The sequence below is a fragment of the Caretta caretta genome, chromosome 16 (assembly GCF_965140235.1).
Source record: "Caretta caretta isolate rCarCar2 chromosome 16, rCarCar1.hap1, whole genome shotgun sequence".
In the NCBI taxonomy this organism is placed as follows: domain Eukaryota; kingdom Metazoa; phylum Chordata; order Testudines; family Cheloniidae; genus Caretta; species Caretta caretta.
The window spans coordinates 19,945,981-19,961,746 of record NC_134221.1 but is presented as its reverse complement, the minus strand read 5'-3'; the positions used below and the strand labels follow the sequence as shown (position 1 = coordinate 19,961,746).

Sequence of the window (15,766 nt, the reverse complement as noted above, 5' to 3'; positions counted from 1 at the left end):
ATTTTATTTTAGAAAGGGAATTAGATAGCATGCGTCTATTACAGCCACAGGATGAAAAGCCATTATCAGGGCTGGGAAATTGATTTGCTGAAGAAAAGACATTTGAAAATTCCTTTACGAACATTAGCCCCCACCCCCACACCTCCACATGAAGCTTAAGAATGAGGATGCTACATGACAAATAGCAGAGCCTACTGCAGTGATGGGTGCATTATAAATACCTGGGTAAATGGATAGAAATGGCCTGTGCCAGTTTAATTTGAATCCTTATCCTTGGTATAGTAGCAATGAAAATATTCCAGTATTTGGATTTATGCCAGCACTTTAAAATAAAAAAACAGTGGGGGTTGCCTTTCCTTGGCCTGCTTCTCCAACAGGAGCAAAACCCGACTTGGCTGCAGGAAGGTTAAAGATCGCATATGTTGGCATAAGGCTGGAGAACCAGCTTCTGTCCCCTCAGAGTGAAAACTCGTACAATGTGCTGTACAGCTGGGAAAAGCTCTTTATGGACTGTAGCTAATGGAATGATGATAGCCTTTAAAGGAGCTCAGCAGGATGGAAGATCCTGCCTGGATTCAAAAGAACATCACTCATCTGTGCATTAAAGTGTGATCTCTCCAGCTGTGATTTATATGGAAACTTCAATGCTGTAAGTCAGGGTGGCCAACCTGCGGCTCCAGATCCACATGTGGCTCTTCAGAAGTTAATATGCGGCTCCTTGTATAGGCACCAACTCTGGAAAGTTGGCACCTGTAGCTCCAGCCCCAATGTGCCAGGGGGTCCTCACTGCTCAACCCCTGGCTCTGCCACAGGCCCTGCCCCCACTCCACCCCTTCCCGCACCCTCCCCTGAGCCTGCTGTGCCCTCTGTCTCCCCCTTCCTCCCAGAGCCTCCTGCACGCCACGAAACAGCTGATCGGGAGGTGCGGGGAGGGAGGGGGAGGTGCTGATCAGCGGGGCTGTGGGGGGTGGGAGGTGCTGGGAGCAGCGGTGGGGGGAGCTGATGGGGAGGCGGCTGACGTACTACTGTGGGTCTTTGGCAATGTACATTGATAAATTCTGTCTCCTTCTCAGGCTCAGGTTGGCCACCTCTGCTGTAAGTGTTCAGTTCCCTGCTGATCTTTGACCAGAATTAGGGATTGTGTATACAAATTCCAATTTCCTTCCGGAGCTCCTGGGCAGGTAAGGGCTGGCCAGAGAGGTCAGCCTCAACAGGTGCAGAATTCAGCTTGGATAAGTGGCCACAGAGGTTGGATTCTTTTCTCTCTTTACCTCTTCCCTCTGCAGAATCTGTTCCCTGCTGGGGAGAGCAGGCTCATTCTGTTAGTGCTTCTGGCCCTGGATGGGGTACAGTGAGGAGAGCCATCCTTGGCGCATTGCCAGGCCTAGCTGAGAACCGGAAATGAAAAGGAGCCACTTACCTGAATGTTTCAGCACTTTGCAGGGAGTTTGGCTCAGGGGGGTGTTAGCCTGGACACACAAGGCCTCTGAGACCAGGAAAACGCTAGGAGAGTGGTCTGTATAGCTGGGACTTGGGCTGTTTCCACTTGGCACTGCCAGGGCATTGGGGGTGCGTGAGGAGGGTCTTCTCTGCCCTCAGCATGAAGCGATGTCAGAGATTCTTTGGTGGGCCCAGCTGCCTCACAGTTGGGCCTGCCACGAGCACGGCCCTCTTGCCTTCTGGAGATGCTTAGCTTAGCATTGTAAGGAGTCTTAGATGATGCTTCATGGTGTGGGTGAAGGGCAGCTGGGGCTAGGCCCCCAGCTTCCACCCAGATCCTCACTGCTTGTATCTCCTGGTCCTGCTCCCCTCCAGCACTGGGGCCCTCTCAGGTGAATCTGTGGCTCCAAAGCCAGTCGGTTCCTGGGTCACTGCCGACTGGGACTTGTCTCTGGTTTAGGGTCTGCACTGGTGCCCATCCCTGTGGTACTTGAACATGTCTCAGGTTAGGTTGGCAAAGGAGGCTCCTAATGGACATCACCGAAGATTTGGCTCTTTCTCATGCCTGGGAAGGAGAAGCTCTGCATGGGCTCTGATTCATTAGCAATAAGTGACGAGGCAGGCAGAGTTGTAGAAAAGAGATCTTTATGAAGCATGTTGAGTCTCGAGCATGGGGTAGCAGCCTGGCCCTGGCTTGTGTTCCTGACCCCGTGGTGTCCCTGCCAACTGTGTCTCCCCTGAAACCTGACCATCCTTACTCACTCCCGCTCATATTACAGAGCAGGACATTTCTTTGGGGGTAGGGAGCCCTGGGGGCCTGCAGGCCCCTGTAGACCATTTTGAGCCTGTGCTAGTGAGCAGTCAGTTTGCAAAAGCAGAGTGTGGTGGTGAGAAGGTGGGGTTTATTGGTTGCAAATGTAGTTCCTTAATGCTTAGGCTGAGTTTGAATTAGGGCATATTACATGCATAATACAATGCAGCTGCCCCTCTATGAAATAGGATTGTGCGTGGCAGCACATTAAAGTATTAGGGATCAGGGATATTGCCCAGCAAACCACATTTCAAGAGAATTAATGATGCCTAATTCCATCCGGGTTGGTGGGTGAGGGTCTTGGTAGGATAAATGAGCAGGAAGCAGGCGAGCTGGGCTGATTAGACTCGGTATTCTAAAGCCAAGAGACATCTCCCAGCCTCTGCAGCATTAAAAATGTTGTCAGTCGTCCTCTACAAGCAGTGTGCCAGCCAGCACCAAAGTCAGAGGTGTTTATAAACTGCTGCTGTAGCACAATCCGTGGAGAATTTCACTTTATTATATATATATATTTTTATTTTTAAGGGGGTATGAAAGGCTGGTGAGGATGAGAGGCTAATATCCATGTCTTGAGCCAAACAATTGGGGGCACATGCTGTGCAAGCTTTCCCCATATAGCTCTGCGGATGTTCTCCATCCTTCCCCGCACCATCCGTGTAGCTATTCCAGTCTTCGTCCTGGCTTCCCCAACTCCATCCCCCAGCAGCTCTGCTGCTGTATGTTAGTCCAGGCCTGCAGGAACCTCTGCCGCTTCATGTCTGGGCCTCCGGCATGCTGCTGTGCCAGGACCTCATTCTGCAACACTGCATGCAGTTCTGGCCACCCCATCTCAAAAGAGAGATGTTAGAACTGGAAAATGTACAGAGAAGGGCAACAAACGCCATTAGGGGTATGAAACAGCTTCCATGTGGGGTGAGATTTAAAACACTGGGTCTGCTCAGCTTAAAAAAGAGACGACTGAGGGGGGATATGACAGAAATCTATGAAAGTGTGACTGGTGTGGAGGAAGGGAATCAGGAATTTTTAACTCCTTCACATAACACAGGAACCAGGGGTCACCCAATGGCATTAAGAGGCAGCAGGTTTAAAACGACCACAAGGAAGTACTTTACACTACGCAATGCCAACCTGTGGAACTCATTGCCCACGGATGTTGTGAAGGCCAAAAGTATAACGGCTAAAAAAAAATGCAATAAGTTTCTGGAGAATAGGTCTGTCAATAAGGTTATTAGCCAAGGTGGTCAGGGACACAACCTATGCTCTGGGTGTCCCTAAACCTCTGACTGCCAGAAGCTGGGAGTGGACGACAGGGAATGGATCACTCGATAAATTGCCCTGTTCATTCCCTTTGAAGCACCTGGCACCGGCCACTGTTGAAAGATAGGATACTGGGCTAGATGGACCATTGGTTTGACCCAGGATGGCTGTTCTTATGTCCTGGCGCAACCCCTGCTTGTTCTGGTCCCTGCACCTAACCTCTGCACTTCAAACCCTTCCACACATCACTCCCTGATGTTCCTTGCTGACAGCTCGGCAGGTGCACGTCAATCTGACCTGCAACATTTCTGCCATGTCTACTTTGGGATCTCACACAGCCAATGGACCTTTATTTTAATCTACAACATCTCAGTGTCCCCCTACTCTCTATTCTAACTATACACCTTAACGCGTCCCTGCCACAATCCTGGCTAAGTCAATCTGGGCTCACCCAGAGATTTGTCTGTGAATCTCAGGCTGACCTTAAGCCCCCCCTGCTATTCCAGCCCTGCACCTCACATGGCCAGTAGATCTCAATCGTGACCAGTCCTAGACCTCTTGAGGAGAGAATGAAAATCATGGGTTTTTTAAACATTGAGTTGTTTTGCTTTACACAGTTCGGGTGACTCGGCAATGTCTTCAGCCCTGACAAATGAACCACCAGCTCAGTCTCGGGAGGCAGGACTGTCTTAGGATCTGTTCACCTCTTGATGCTGTGATAGTTTTAGAGTAAACTTTACTCCAGGTAGCTGCCTAAGCAATCCTCCTTCCCCACTTCATGCCTACCGAGCTCTGCTGGCCTTTGAGCAGCCAGCCCAGCTTCCAGAATTCAAAGCCACTTCCCTGTACAAAAAATAGACTAAAAATGCTGACCATCGCCACAAAACAAAAACACATCCTGTATCTTTGCACAGCCTGATCATTAAAGTTGTCTTGGGGCTCTAAGTCAGGACTATTTTTATGCTGTCTGTAGAAAATCTTCCCATAGACTGTCTTGAGCTTTCCCTCCTCTAAGGTATTTGTAATTAAATTTTATTTGGCGGATCTGATTTTCTAAACCGTTTAGTCTCCACTGGTACAAATAGGATTTTATTTTTCATGAGAAGCTAAAGAAAGCTGACATAATCCAGTTGGTAAATTTATGTCATGTCTATCTGATCTTAAATGCAGTTGAGCCAGGCAACTCTCCATATGCTCATTTCTGTCCCAATATATAGTTTAAAAGCACATTCCTGCAAGTGCTTGATACTGACCATAGTCCCACTGAAGTCAGCATGGGAGGGGGCGAATCAAGTCCTAGATACAGCTTTCCAATTGTTTTCCCTATTTTATGTGTTTATTTCAATGTAAATTTAAAAAAGTATGGCTATGCAAGGCCTTCAGCACCATAGCACATCATTAGTACCTCAACGCAGGCCCAGCAGCATTAAAATAACCATGGAACTCTGCCAGCCTGCCACCGACAAAAAATGTGCTTTCAATCGCAAGCCGCCTTTAGTTGCCAGAATCTTTCTTTGGGGTTGTCTGAGCTGGGAACGTTGGTCTTTCCAGCAGTGTAAGGTGCCCGGTTACACACTATACTGCACTTATAAAGCTTAGTGTCCTGCCCTGTGTTTAAAAACACCATAGGCCGTTAAACCTGAAGGAATTCCAGACCTCGAGTTGGCTTTTCACCAGTTACATTCTGTCTTTTCTCTTTGCACTCTGCTCACCCAAGCTAGTTAGATTTCATGCTCTGGTTCTCATGCACCAGCCCAGCGCGGTAGCATCTGTGTTGTCTGAATCCAAACAAAACCACTGCACAAGGGCGTTGAAACAAAATGCTAACAAATGTTTCCATTAACATGAGGGATTTGTAAAATCACTTTTTATAAAACAACCCCTGTATGTGGGCACGTGTCCATGGCAAGCAGAAACCCACAGCAGTGAGTCATGGAGCCCGGGTCGCTAAGATTAGCTGTGTAGACATTTAGGCTCGGGTTCTGGAGCCCGCACGTCTACACAGCGATTGAATGACCCAGCACGGCTTGCTGCAGCAGGTTTCTGCTTGCTGTGCAGACGTACCCTGTGAGGCCTGGGCTCCAGGATAGGAGCCCAGACTCTGACCTTAGTGAGGCAGCTCCAATGAATGCCTTCCAAAAGCAGACATTTTGGCCTGCCTGTCTCTTTTAAGGTGTGGCTCTGATTTGGCACAATCACTTGATATGTATGTAGCATGTTCTCCGATCAGCAGAAAATCAAGGCTCAGCTCCCACCGTGCTTTGAAAACCCATTGTATTGAGCGAAACTACCTGTGTCCTGGGCTGGGGACCTAGCACTGCCTTCCCCCGCATGTGCCTGCCAGTGGAGTGAGACATCAAGATGAACTTGGTAGCCTGATCACTTCAGAGTTTGTTTCAGAGAGTGGGTGTGGGTAGAGAACTGGATTGGGGACTCAGGAGACACGGTCAATTCTTGGCTGTGCCTCTGACATGCAGTGTGACCTTGGGCCAGTCACTTTACCTCGCTCTTTCCTCTCTCATACTTTGTCTTGTCTGTTAGACTGTAAGTTCTTCAGGGCAGAGTCTCGCTCTTACTAGTTGATTTTTAGAGTGCTACTACAATGGGGCTCTGATCTCAGCTGGGGTAGGTAAATGCTACTGCAATGCAAGTAATTAATAATAATAACAGGTTCTGAGATGAAGCTCATGCACACTGCCAGATGGTCCCTGTATGTTCCAAATCATAGTGTCACTGAAATTCCATCATACATTAAGATGATGTCGTGTTGACGTGTGGTTATTTGCAGGTAATACAGAGCTTTTCCTATAGTGAGCTACCCTCCAAACACGGGGCAGTTCATCGTACGTTTCTTTGGCTTTTTCCAGATGTCTCCTACATTTCTCTAAACCACAGCACCACATTTGCTCTTTGGCGGATCCTTCAAGGGCTTCTTTTCTCAGTAGGCTTACCAACCCTCTGGGATTGTCCTGGAGTCTCCAGGAATTAAAGATTAATCTTTAATTAAAGATTGTGTTGTGAAGAAACCTCCAGGAATACGTCCAACCAAAATTGGCAACCCTATTTCTCAGTTTTAGTTCAGTATGGCCTGTTGGCGGTTTTGACTACTGCTGTAGCTTCTAAGACAGATTTTGTAGTGAATTATTACAGTTTCCTGTACTCCATGGCATGGAGCCTCAAGAGAACAAATGACCTCAAAACAAAATTCTCCTCTGTGATCAACCCTGCAAATCTCTGTGTATTCTGCATTCGTTCCACCCATGAGAGCTAAACCTTGCCAATCCGTATCCCTCTCTCTAGGTTCATGTAGCGTACCCATCCCCATACTGACCAGCAGACATTGTCCTACTCGGATCTCAAAGCGATTTGCCAACGTTACTGGCTATATTCTCACATCCCCCTGGGAAGCATTATCCCCATTTTTACTGTGTGTGGGGGGGTAGAAAATGAAGCATAGAGAGGTTGAGTGTCTTTGTCCAGGTCAAAGAGGAAGATGGTGGCAGGGCTGGGCTTAGAACCTAGCTCTTCTGAGTCCCAGTTCATTCTTCTGTGCACGCCCTTCCTCCCTCAGAGGATGAGATGTGCATTGAAAGGAGAATTTCCCCCTTAGCTTGGTTTCCTATTTTAGTGCTTTCCAGTACAGTGGCATGGTGCCAGTCCTCTTATTGCTCCATGTTACAATATTCATGCCATTCTTTCTGATCACTGGGGAAAGGTTGTTTAGAAGGAAGCTGGGAACTGATGGTTTTAAGATCAGCTGCACCCAAAGCCTCCCTTGACCTCTATAATGTAGTCAGCAGTCCCTTCTATGATGGGGGAGCCCAGGCCAAGATTTCGGGAGACTTGGGCAGTAACCGTAGATTGCCCAGCCTGTATAGTCACTCTGGGGCGCTCCAGAGAACCACGTGGTCTGTGGCTGGCTATCCCAACAAAGTGTGTACGTGTGTGTGTGCGTGTGTACACACCGCTGCAGTCTGTGTTGTTGGCCATAGTTTGTGAGAGCTGCCCTACAGATGTGGTAGGAACAATTCAACCCGCAAACACACAAGGGAAATGAAAAGACATTGGAGTGAAAGGCCCGATTAGCATTCACACAACATCTGGTCGCCATTAAAAACCTAAATTCAGGTATAAGCTCATCGGAGAAACGGGAACCACTCTCAATAATTAGAGAGCCCAGAGCCCCACTTCGCTACACACCCATCCATCTTGCAGGCTCCAAGAAGTCAGCAGTTAATTTTAAAAAATATGCCGTTTCCTGGTAGAAAACCACTCTTGGGGCCTATAATCAAATAAGCGCTAACTAGAGCCAGCCAGCTTTGCTGGAGCGTTTGGTTGGCAGCTGTTCTCAGTGAGCTATTGTGAAATGTGGGGAACAGAGGAAATGCAGTTCCTAATTCCTTTGTGCAATGAAGAAGCTTTAATATTTTTAAATAGCTGCCTCATGGGACAACGTTACCATCCTCCAGCTTTGCCCCCGTTGAGTCACTGCAGCCCTGAGGCGTGCTGCAGCAGGTTTCTGGTTACTAGGTTTTCTGCTTCAGCCATGCCAGCTGTCCCGCTTTACCAAGCCACTCTACTGGGTTCTGCTTTCTGATGGCTTCAAGCATAGGCACTGGGCAACATGCCTACGGTAACACCGCTGCATCTGCAGATGCCATTCCATTTGATCGCAGCTGGGTGGGGCTAACATGCTAGTCACCATCTCTCTGACTTAGGCCAGGTCTAAACTACAAAATGAAGTTGCCCTACCTTAGGTGGACAGCCGCCACAGTAATGACATCGCTTGTGCGCGTCTACATTGTGCTCCTTGTGTCAGCGGTGTGGATCCTCACCAGGAGCGCTTGTATCCGTCGTACTGTCAGCGTGGGGGCATTGTGGGATAGCGCCTGAAAGCCAGTAACAGTCGATGTCAGCAGCGCGGTGTCTACACTGACACTGTGCCAACCTACGTACTTGGACCTTGACTCTTGGCTGCTTGTGGAGGTGGTTATTATTAAGGCTGTTATGTGGGGCGGGAGCAACATTTAAGTGTAGATGCTTCCATAGTTAGGTCAACGTCAGCTGCCTTGCCTCGACCTAGCTCTGTAGTGTAGGCCAGGCCTTAGATTGCACTGAGGTCAGTTTGCCTCTCAGTGCCTCTGCTCGCCTCTTGATGTCCCCGGCACTTGCTCTAAACAGGTCTTTTATGTGTGTTTTATAGCCCTACCCTATCTATGCGAATGGGGCTGTGTTTACCTGTCTTCACCACCTAGTGTTTGCAAAGAGCTCAGGAGCCTCAGATATAAGGTGCCATCTTTGTGTCCTGTGGCTGTACAGGGCCTAGCACAATGGGACCCTGCTCCATGACTGGGGCTCCGAGAAGGTACCACAACACAAATAATAATGAATTGCCCTGCCTAGGATCTCTGTGAACCACAAGCATATTTTTCTACCCCATTCGCTTAGGCCACCTGTGGAGGGAGATCTTGTGATGAACAGCGAAGTAAGACAAGCCAGCCAGTAACAGGAGGGTTTTGGGGAGGGAGAAGGAGGTGATGCTTAGATCAAAACACAGTGAAACCTCTTTTCTGCCTTGTCCTCACTGCTAATAAAGGAGTATCTTTTTTTGCCTCAGCACTCACTCGCATTCGCTACTATCTGTGATGCTTCCCAGGGTTGTGAGGCATCTTGCTACCGCCTGCCCTTAGCGTGGGTCTTGTCTGTGGCTGTTGGTGGTCAGCTCCCTGCCTCACCAGCCTCTGGGAACTCAACCACTGCCTCCCAGGCATCTCCCTCTCGGTACAGGTTAGTGATAGGCACACACCAACCCCTAAGCATCCCTCTGGAGCATTCCCAATAAAAGAAAATCATAACATGCTTTTAGAGCCTAAACGTAACACACTAGCCATTCCCTTCTCTCCTATAGCATCGCTTACCCCAAATCCTTTTCCCAGTGTTTTCAGATGTCCGAGATCCCCATTTCATAATGTCTAGCCCGCTGACAGCTGGTCTTCACAGGCTGAAGGATGCTTGGGTGTTTCTCTGCACCCCCAAATAGATAGACCAGACCTTTGATCTTCACCTGAAAATAGGGTTTCTCCTGCCCTCTGTTCACCTTTTCCTGTTAATTTTCATCGGAATTCTCTGTAAACTCTTCATTAGCATTTGACTCAGTATGTTAATAGACTTCTGTTGTGAGACACACAATATCCATTGGTCTACCAGGAAGATAAGGGTCTCCCGCCTTCTGTCTGCAGAAGTTTGTCTCCAGACACGCTACCTTTGAGTGACCTGCCTTTAATTACATAATTTCCAGCATATATGCATCACACCTCAGGTATTTTCCATACGTATATCTCATAATGATTATGACGACAGGTGTGACCTTACGTGCCATTCTTCTGGTGAACCTCTGGGGATCCTGGTACCCGTATGTACTCCTGTGCCTTCTGGCAATCAACATCAAGAGGTCCTTGTGTTATATTATCTTAAGGCAAAAACACAATAGTGATAAGGTGCTTCAGTTTTACCATCAGGTACACTACGTGAGACCAACTCCAGGCAGGAGTAGAGTGCTGACTTTGTCTAATTTACTTCACGGTAACACTGAAGTGCCTTGTCCTCACTGTGTTTTTACCTCTGGATAGCTTACCTACTTTAGTTGCCCTGAGATAAAATTTCAGCATTGTTAGCAGTGAAGAATTGGACTGGAAGCCTGGGGGACTGTGGTCTCTAAAGACAGAAGTGGCCTATTGAAAGTGGCCTATAGTGCAGGCTTCGGAGTTGGCTGTACCAAACGGGCAGAATAAGGGGCCAGTAAAGCTGATGGAGCGAGCAACTGTGGGCTGGTAGGGATGGAAGCTTGTTGGTTCCTGTAAGAGCAACAGAGCTGGCAGCCATTCCTGCCAACATTGACTGTGTGCTTGTCACCATCTGTCATGAAAATGTATTGCCCACATCAGACCTACTCGTAGAGATTGGTGAGGATGTGTGTGTTGCGTGTATAACCTGTCATATCGCAGCTGATTCAGCATCAGGAAACAGTCATTTATTTTCCAGTAAGCCTCTGGCACAGAGGCACATTTTAGAGATGAGCAGAGAATTGTTTTGGGGATTGTATCTGACTATAAAATACAGGAGGCTCTCAGATTTTATTTGTTTACTGAGCACACGTTTTGTAGCACAAAAGCAGGAATATAATCCGTTGTTGCCAAAGCATCTGATAACACTCTGAAGATCAATGTGGAATTAGCATCATGTAGAAGGCCCGTTCTCTATCCCATTTGCCAAATGCGTCTGTCAGAGCTGGATGAGATAAGGGGGAATTGGCCTAGCAAGCCAATGAGCAGTCATCTCATGGCCTAAGGAGGTGGTGTTCCATGGTGTAAACACAGATGGAGCAGATTCTCTCTTGGAACCTTGAAATTCTGTGTGTTCTACCAGGTGTGTCCTGACCTGTGAATTCTATTGAAGAAACTGAGTTTCTGTGTGGCTTTTTTTTTAAACTATAAGACACTACTTTGCTGCAGCACAGGGGTGATTTTAAGGCTCCAGGACTTTGGGCTGTGGTTTGCAGTGGTGTCCTTCACTGAGGCCCCAATCCTCCAAAATACATGCTTAATTTTAGGCATATGAGTAGTCCACTGATTTATACATGCATTTAAATGCTTTGCTAGTTAAAGGCCTACTTAGGGGGACATTATCTTGCTTATGACAAAGGGGAACGCAAATGACTATTGCTTATGACAAAGGGAAACGCAAATGGATGTGCTTGCAAATACTGCAGGCGTGATTCTGGTGGCTTGTTTAAAATTAGTTCCCCAAAAAACTGAAGGCAAGTTGTGTGGCCAAGAAGCTAATGAATATCTAAGGACTGGAGTTGCTCAAAAAATGGACCAACTGCTGTTGGTCAAAGAGAATAGAAGATAGACAAGCTGGGTGAGGTACTAATAGCCTGGGACCAACACATCTACACCAACGCTGCAGAACGGTGTCTTGGTCAGTGACCAAGGGAAAGGAAAAGATGCTCTGCCCCAGATCAATGCACAATCCCAAGCTCCAATCCCCCAGGAATTGTGGGTAGGGCTTGGGTAGAGTCCCATCAAGTTTCCTTTTCACCTGGCCACTGACCAAGACACTGTCCTGCTTCAATGAAGCAGAAATGTAGAGCACACAAGCCAGATTTTGATTGCTGCAGACCCCAGAGTAGCTCCTTTGAAATCAGTGGAGTTATTCCAGATGAAAGAGGTTGCCACGAGATCCAAATCCAGCCGTGGGGCTCTTTAATGCACCAGTTCAATAAGTGTCAGTCATTCAAGCTCTGGAACCTGCCCACCCAGATAGAAGGCAGTTGCTAAAATCCATTCCTCTGGGGGGCTAGGATGGGGGCAGAAAGAAGGCGCTGTGCAAACCTGGTTCTAAACAAACACTGAGTCATCTGTCAAGGCTGTCAGCTCTCTCTACCGTAGCTGGCTGCCTGGAGCTAGCTTTGCACACAGTTGGGGATGCAATTAAAAAAAAGAAAAAAAAGTAACAGCTCAAAACATGTGATTAGAATTTTTTTTAAAAAATGTACCAATTAAAGCGGTGAGTGTTATTGAGGGTGTAACTGCTCTTCAAAGGCTCCCAGCAGCCTGCTCATAGTAGAGGCTGTTTGTGAATTCAGCCTTTCCAAAATGCCCTGGATTAAGATAGACAGGCTCCTCCAGCGCACTAAATCCTTATGGAAGTTCTGTCGTTCCTGTGTGTTGCCAGCTTCCTCTGCCCACAGACCGTACAGGCTAAGGTAAGGAGCTGTCGAGGGACATTGGTGTCACCCATCTCGTTCTTGCCGTCACTTTTATCTGGGTTCCTCAGGTGTATTTCAGAGTGACGCCTGCTTTTGTTCTGAGTCTTTCGTATCTTCTCTCCACCCACCCATGTGGGCTGCTCGTAGGGGTCTTCCTCTGTTCGATACGAATGTCTGCATGGGGCAGTGGTTGTAAAAGGACCCTTCCTGGCTTCATGCAGTTATTTAATCTAGACTGCCAAATCTATCCTATATATGAACCAACCTTAGAGTAAGGGGTATGGGCCAGTGCTTTAAGTCCTCTAGAAAAGGCTGTATTCTGTATGAAACCATTGTAATTCACCACGGGAGTTTTATAGAGGGGAGCTTAAGGTATGTAAAATAGCTTTGTGAAAGTGTCTTTGACGTCCATTCTTGGAGACCCATGACCACTGCAGCCACTGAGCGTGCTTCCGGCAGGCAAGTAATAAACAATGATTGTTAAACCTGGGGTTTGAACCATACACAGCTTCTGTCATGCCCAGGGCATCCCGCAGATGCAGGGAGATGGGAAAAGAAATAGACAAAGCTTGAGAGTGAGAGACAGCCTTAGGACCCAGTTTGAATTGGGACTCGATTGGAAAAGATGAATCCTTGTTCTAAAGCACCGTGGCACGGCGTATGATAAAGAGCAGACATGGCTACTGCTTAGACACAGCAGCTGAGTATTACTACGTACAGCATGTTTGTTCCTGCTTAACAACCACCTAAATTAGAGAGGATCCTTTGCTGCTTGGCTGCTCTGTTACTGTCTATTTGCTCTTCTGAAGAGCAGGATTAAAGATTTATTGTTAGGAGCAGTCTTAATATTCCTTTTATTTGGAGCCCTGTAAAATCCTGAGGTGACCACAGCATTTGCACTAGCAACCTTAGGAAAGCTCTTGGGAATGATCTCCAGTTAATCCACTTTTTAGCCATGCTGGTAATACTGAACTACAGCTATGAAATGTCCAGTCCAGGCTGTTTTCATTCTGATATATGTCCCCAGAGCAATATTCAGTTGTTGGCATCCCCAATCTGGCTTTAGATCTCTCCATTTTTACAGGCCATTTAGATTATTTTCAGGATCTACCACTCCCTGGGCCAGAGGCATTTGTGGAAGGCTGCATGTTCAATCCCTGAGAGGGGAGGGAGTGTCTGCCATTGCATAATAGCCATTGCAGCAGATTAAGGAGAGGCATTACTGAGGCCTGAGGGAAATCCTAGCTATCCTAGAAATAGGAAGGGAGACAGCGTTGTCAGTTCTCACCATATTTGGTGTTTTTCTTGAAGTCTCAGCTCCTGGAGTCACGTGATTTACATGAGAAACTTCCATCTAAAAGGAATGTATGTTTCTGCTTCTGAAGAAAACGTGAAAACACAACCCCCAAAAATTTAAACACCAGAAGGCAAATAAAAACCCCACAATTTAAAAAAAAAATCTCAGGATTGTCTTAATCATAATTCTGGGGGCCTGACATGTGATATTGGGGTTTGGGAGAGTAATAGGGTTGCTTAGGGTTCTCACTAGGCCCTGGAAGGCTCCCTGGGAAAAAAAATAGATACCCATGGGACTGTCACCTGTGGAAATGCAGGACAGAGCCTGTTTTTGCAGGCTTGTGTAAAGATACCAAGCGCTGGTCTCCAAGGCCAGACTTTCAGAACTAAGTGATTATCTACCCTAGGGATTTTTGCACCAGTAATGCTATGCTTTCACTGTCCCAGTGCAATCCCTTCATGTAGGAGCCCTGCACTGGTGTAAAAGGTGACTTGCCACCATTCATTTTATCTTTGGGTGCTCGTGCAACACATGGACACACTAGAGCTTTCCATCAGAGCAGATATCTCAGCCTAGCTACACCAGTACAAAAATCCCCACTGTAGGCTGACGCCAAAAGGTCTTGAGAAAAACACTTGAGAATCCTCCTAGTTACATCACATGCTGCTTTTCTGCAAGAACTGAAACGGTGTTGCACTAGAGTGCCAGGATTTGCCATTCAACTAGTGGCTACGCAATATGGGCTTCCAAAGTAGCATAAAACAGGCAGTGGGTTTGCGAAGTCGGCTGTTTCTATTGGGTCAGCAAAACAGCATAATTCTTGTCTTGCTCGTTTACTGTCCTGCTGCAAGACCGTGGTTGAGCCTTCTGTTGGGAGCCCTGCCACATTTCAATTTATGGGCTTACAAATTAAAATATATGGCCTTTATAGATTTTTTTTCCCATAATGTCATAAAAAATGAAAACCAGCATTTTATGCTCTGCTGCTGACCTTAGATTGTCATCGGTCCAGCTCCGAGTCTGCAAGGATCGGCTTCGTTTAAGAAAAAAGAAAACAATAAAACTCTTGGCACAGAGTTCTTGGGAAAAAGTTTCCCACCATTACTAATACCTTTGCAGCTCCTCTGGTGGGAGCACTAGCGTGGGCTGGCCAAAGGTATTTTAAACTCCACCTTGTCTCATCCTGCTCAGAGCAAGTCGAGCTAATGCTAGGCCTTGTCTACACTAGGTAACCCATTGTTGCTTGCATTAGTGGAGCTGCTCTAGTTTTAGCAACATGGGAAAAATTTACCCAGATAACCTGGCTGTACACAAGGCTACTGCGTTTTCTTTGGCTTGGAGTCTCCTAGGAACACGATGCATTGTCACAGCTTGGACTTGTTTGCCAGTCTGAGTCTGACTTTGCCTAGAGAACCAGCAGAGCTGTGTCCTCGGGTGCTGGCTTCTAAACTGGATAGGCTGGTGTATTCGATTCCGAACTCCTTGGAAACTCCATTTCCTGGGTTTGAAATAGGGGAAAAGCCTGTTCTTGGAGAAATCCAACTGGGTGTTTTTTGGATCTGCAACAGCCCAGGAGAACTCTGTGATTTGTCTGTGTTTGGAGTGTAACCAACAACCGGGGTATAAAGGCAGCTTTTATTATAAACAAAGCACATCTGGTCTTCGGGTTTGTTTTAGAATTTTATCACCCCAAAATTTCAGGGAGCACTCGATGATGCCTTTAACAGCCCTGAAAGTGTAAGACGGGTGCAGCTCACGGAGGCGATGCATCTGCTGTACCGCAGCTATGCCAGGGAAAATCTGTCATAGCCTGCAGCCTTCCTACCATTCCAGACCTGAGCTGCTCCTGCATGGCTGCTGCTGGGAACGCTGAACTGTCTGGAGGGGTTTTGTTTGTTTGTTTTTGTGACCTGCATAAACCACCAGCTCCATTTGCACTTACGAAACCCAAAGGATCAACTGAAGGGGTAATAATAGGCAATTGAAGGTGTGCTTTGGCTGGGAACGCATGAGTGGTATCGGCCTCCCGGTTTGCATTAGCTGCCTGGCAGGTTGAGGAAGGCACTTACTTGTCATTCTGGGCTCTCTGAGTCTATTACTCTTGCTCACTCTGCAATGTGAAGCAAAGGAATCTCAAGTTGAATCAAGGTCTCAGCCAAACCCCTTTCAATGATCCTGATAGAGAGCAAGC

At 47.3% G+C, this 15,766-nt stretch overlaps 1 protein-coding gene across 5 annotated transcripts in view; it reads left to right on the top strand.

Moving 5' to 3' along the window:
- Nucleotides 1–15,766, top strand: part of GPSM1 (G protein signaling modulator 1) — a 214,140-nt gene that overhangs the window by 79,468 nt on the left and 118,906 nt on the right. Inside the window, exon 1 of one of the 5 annotated variants that reach the window (XM_048822349.2) lies at nucleotides 12,147–12,275. The exons of 3 other annotated variants lie outside the window; for them this stretch is intronic. In XM_048822349.2, coding sequence (XP_048678306.2) covers nucleotides 12,166–12,275 — 110 coding nt within the window. In that variant the 5' untranslated portion in view covers nucleotides 12,147–12,165. Of the gene's footprint in view, nucleotides 1–12,146; nucleotides 12,276–15,766 lie in introns of those variants that run through there. One more of the 5 variants, XM_048822350.2, reaches the window with a different exon arrangement.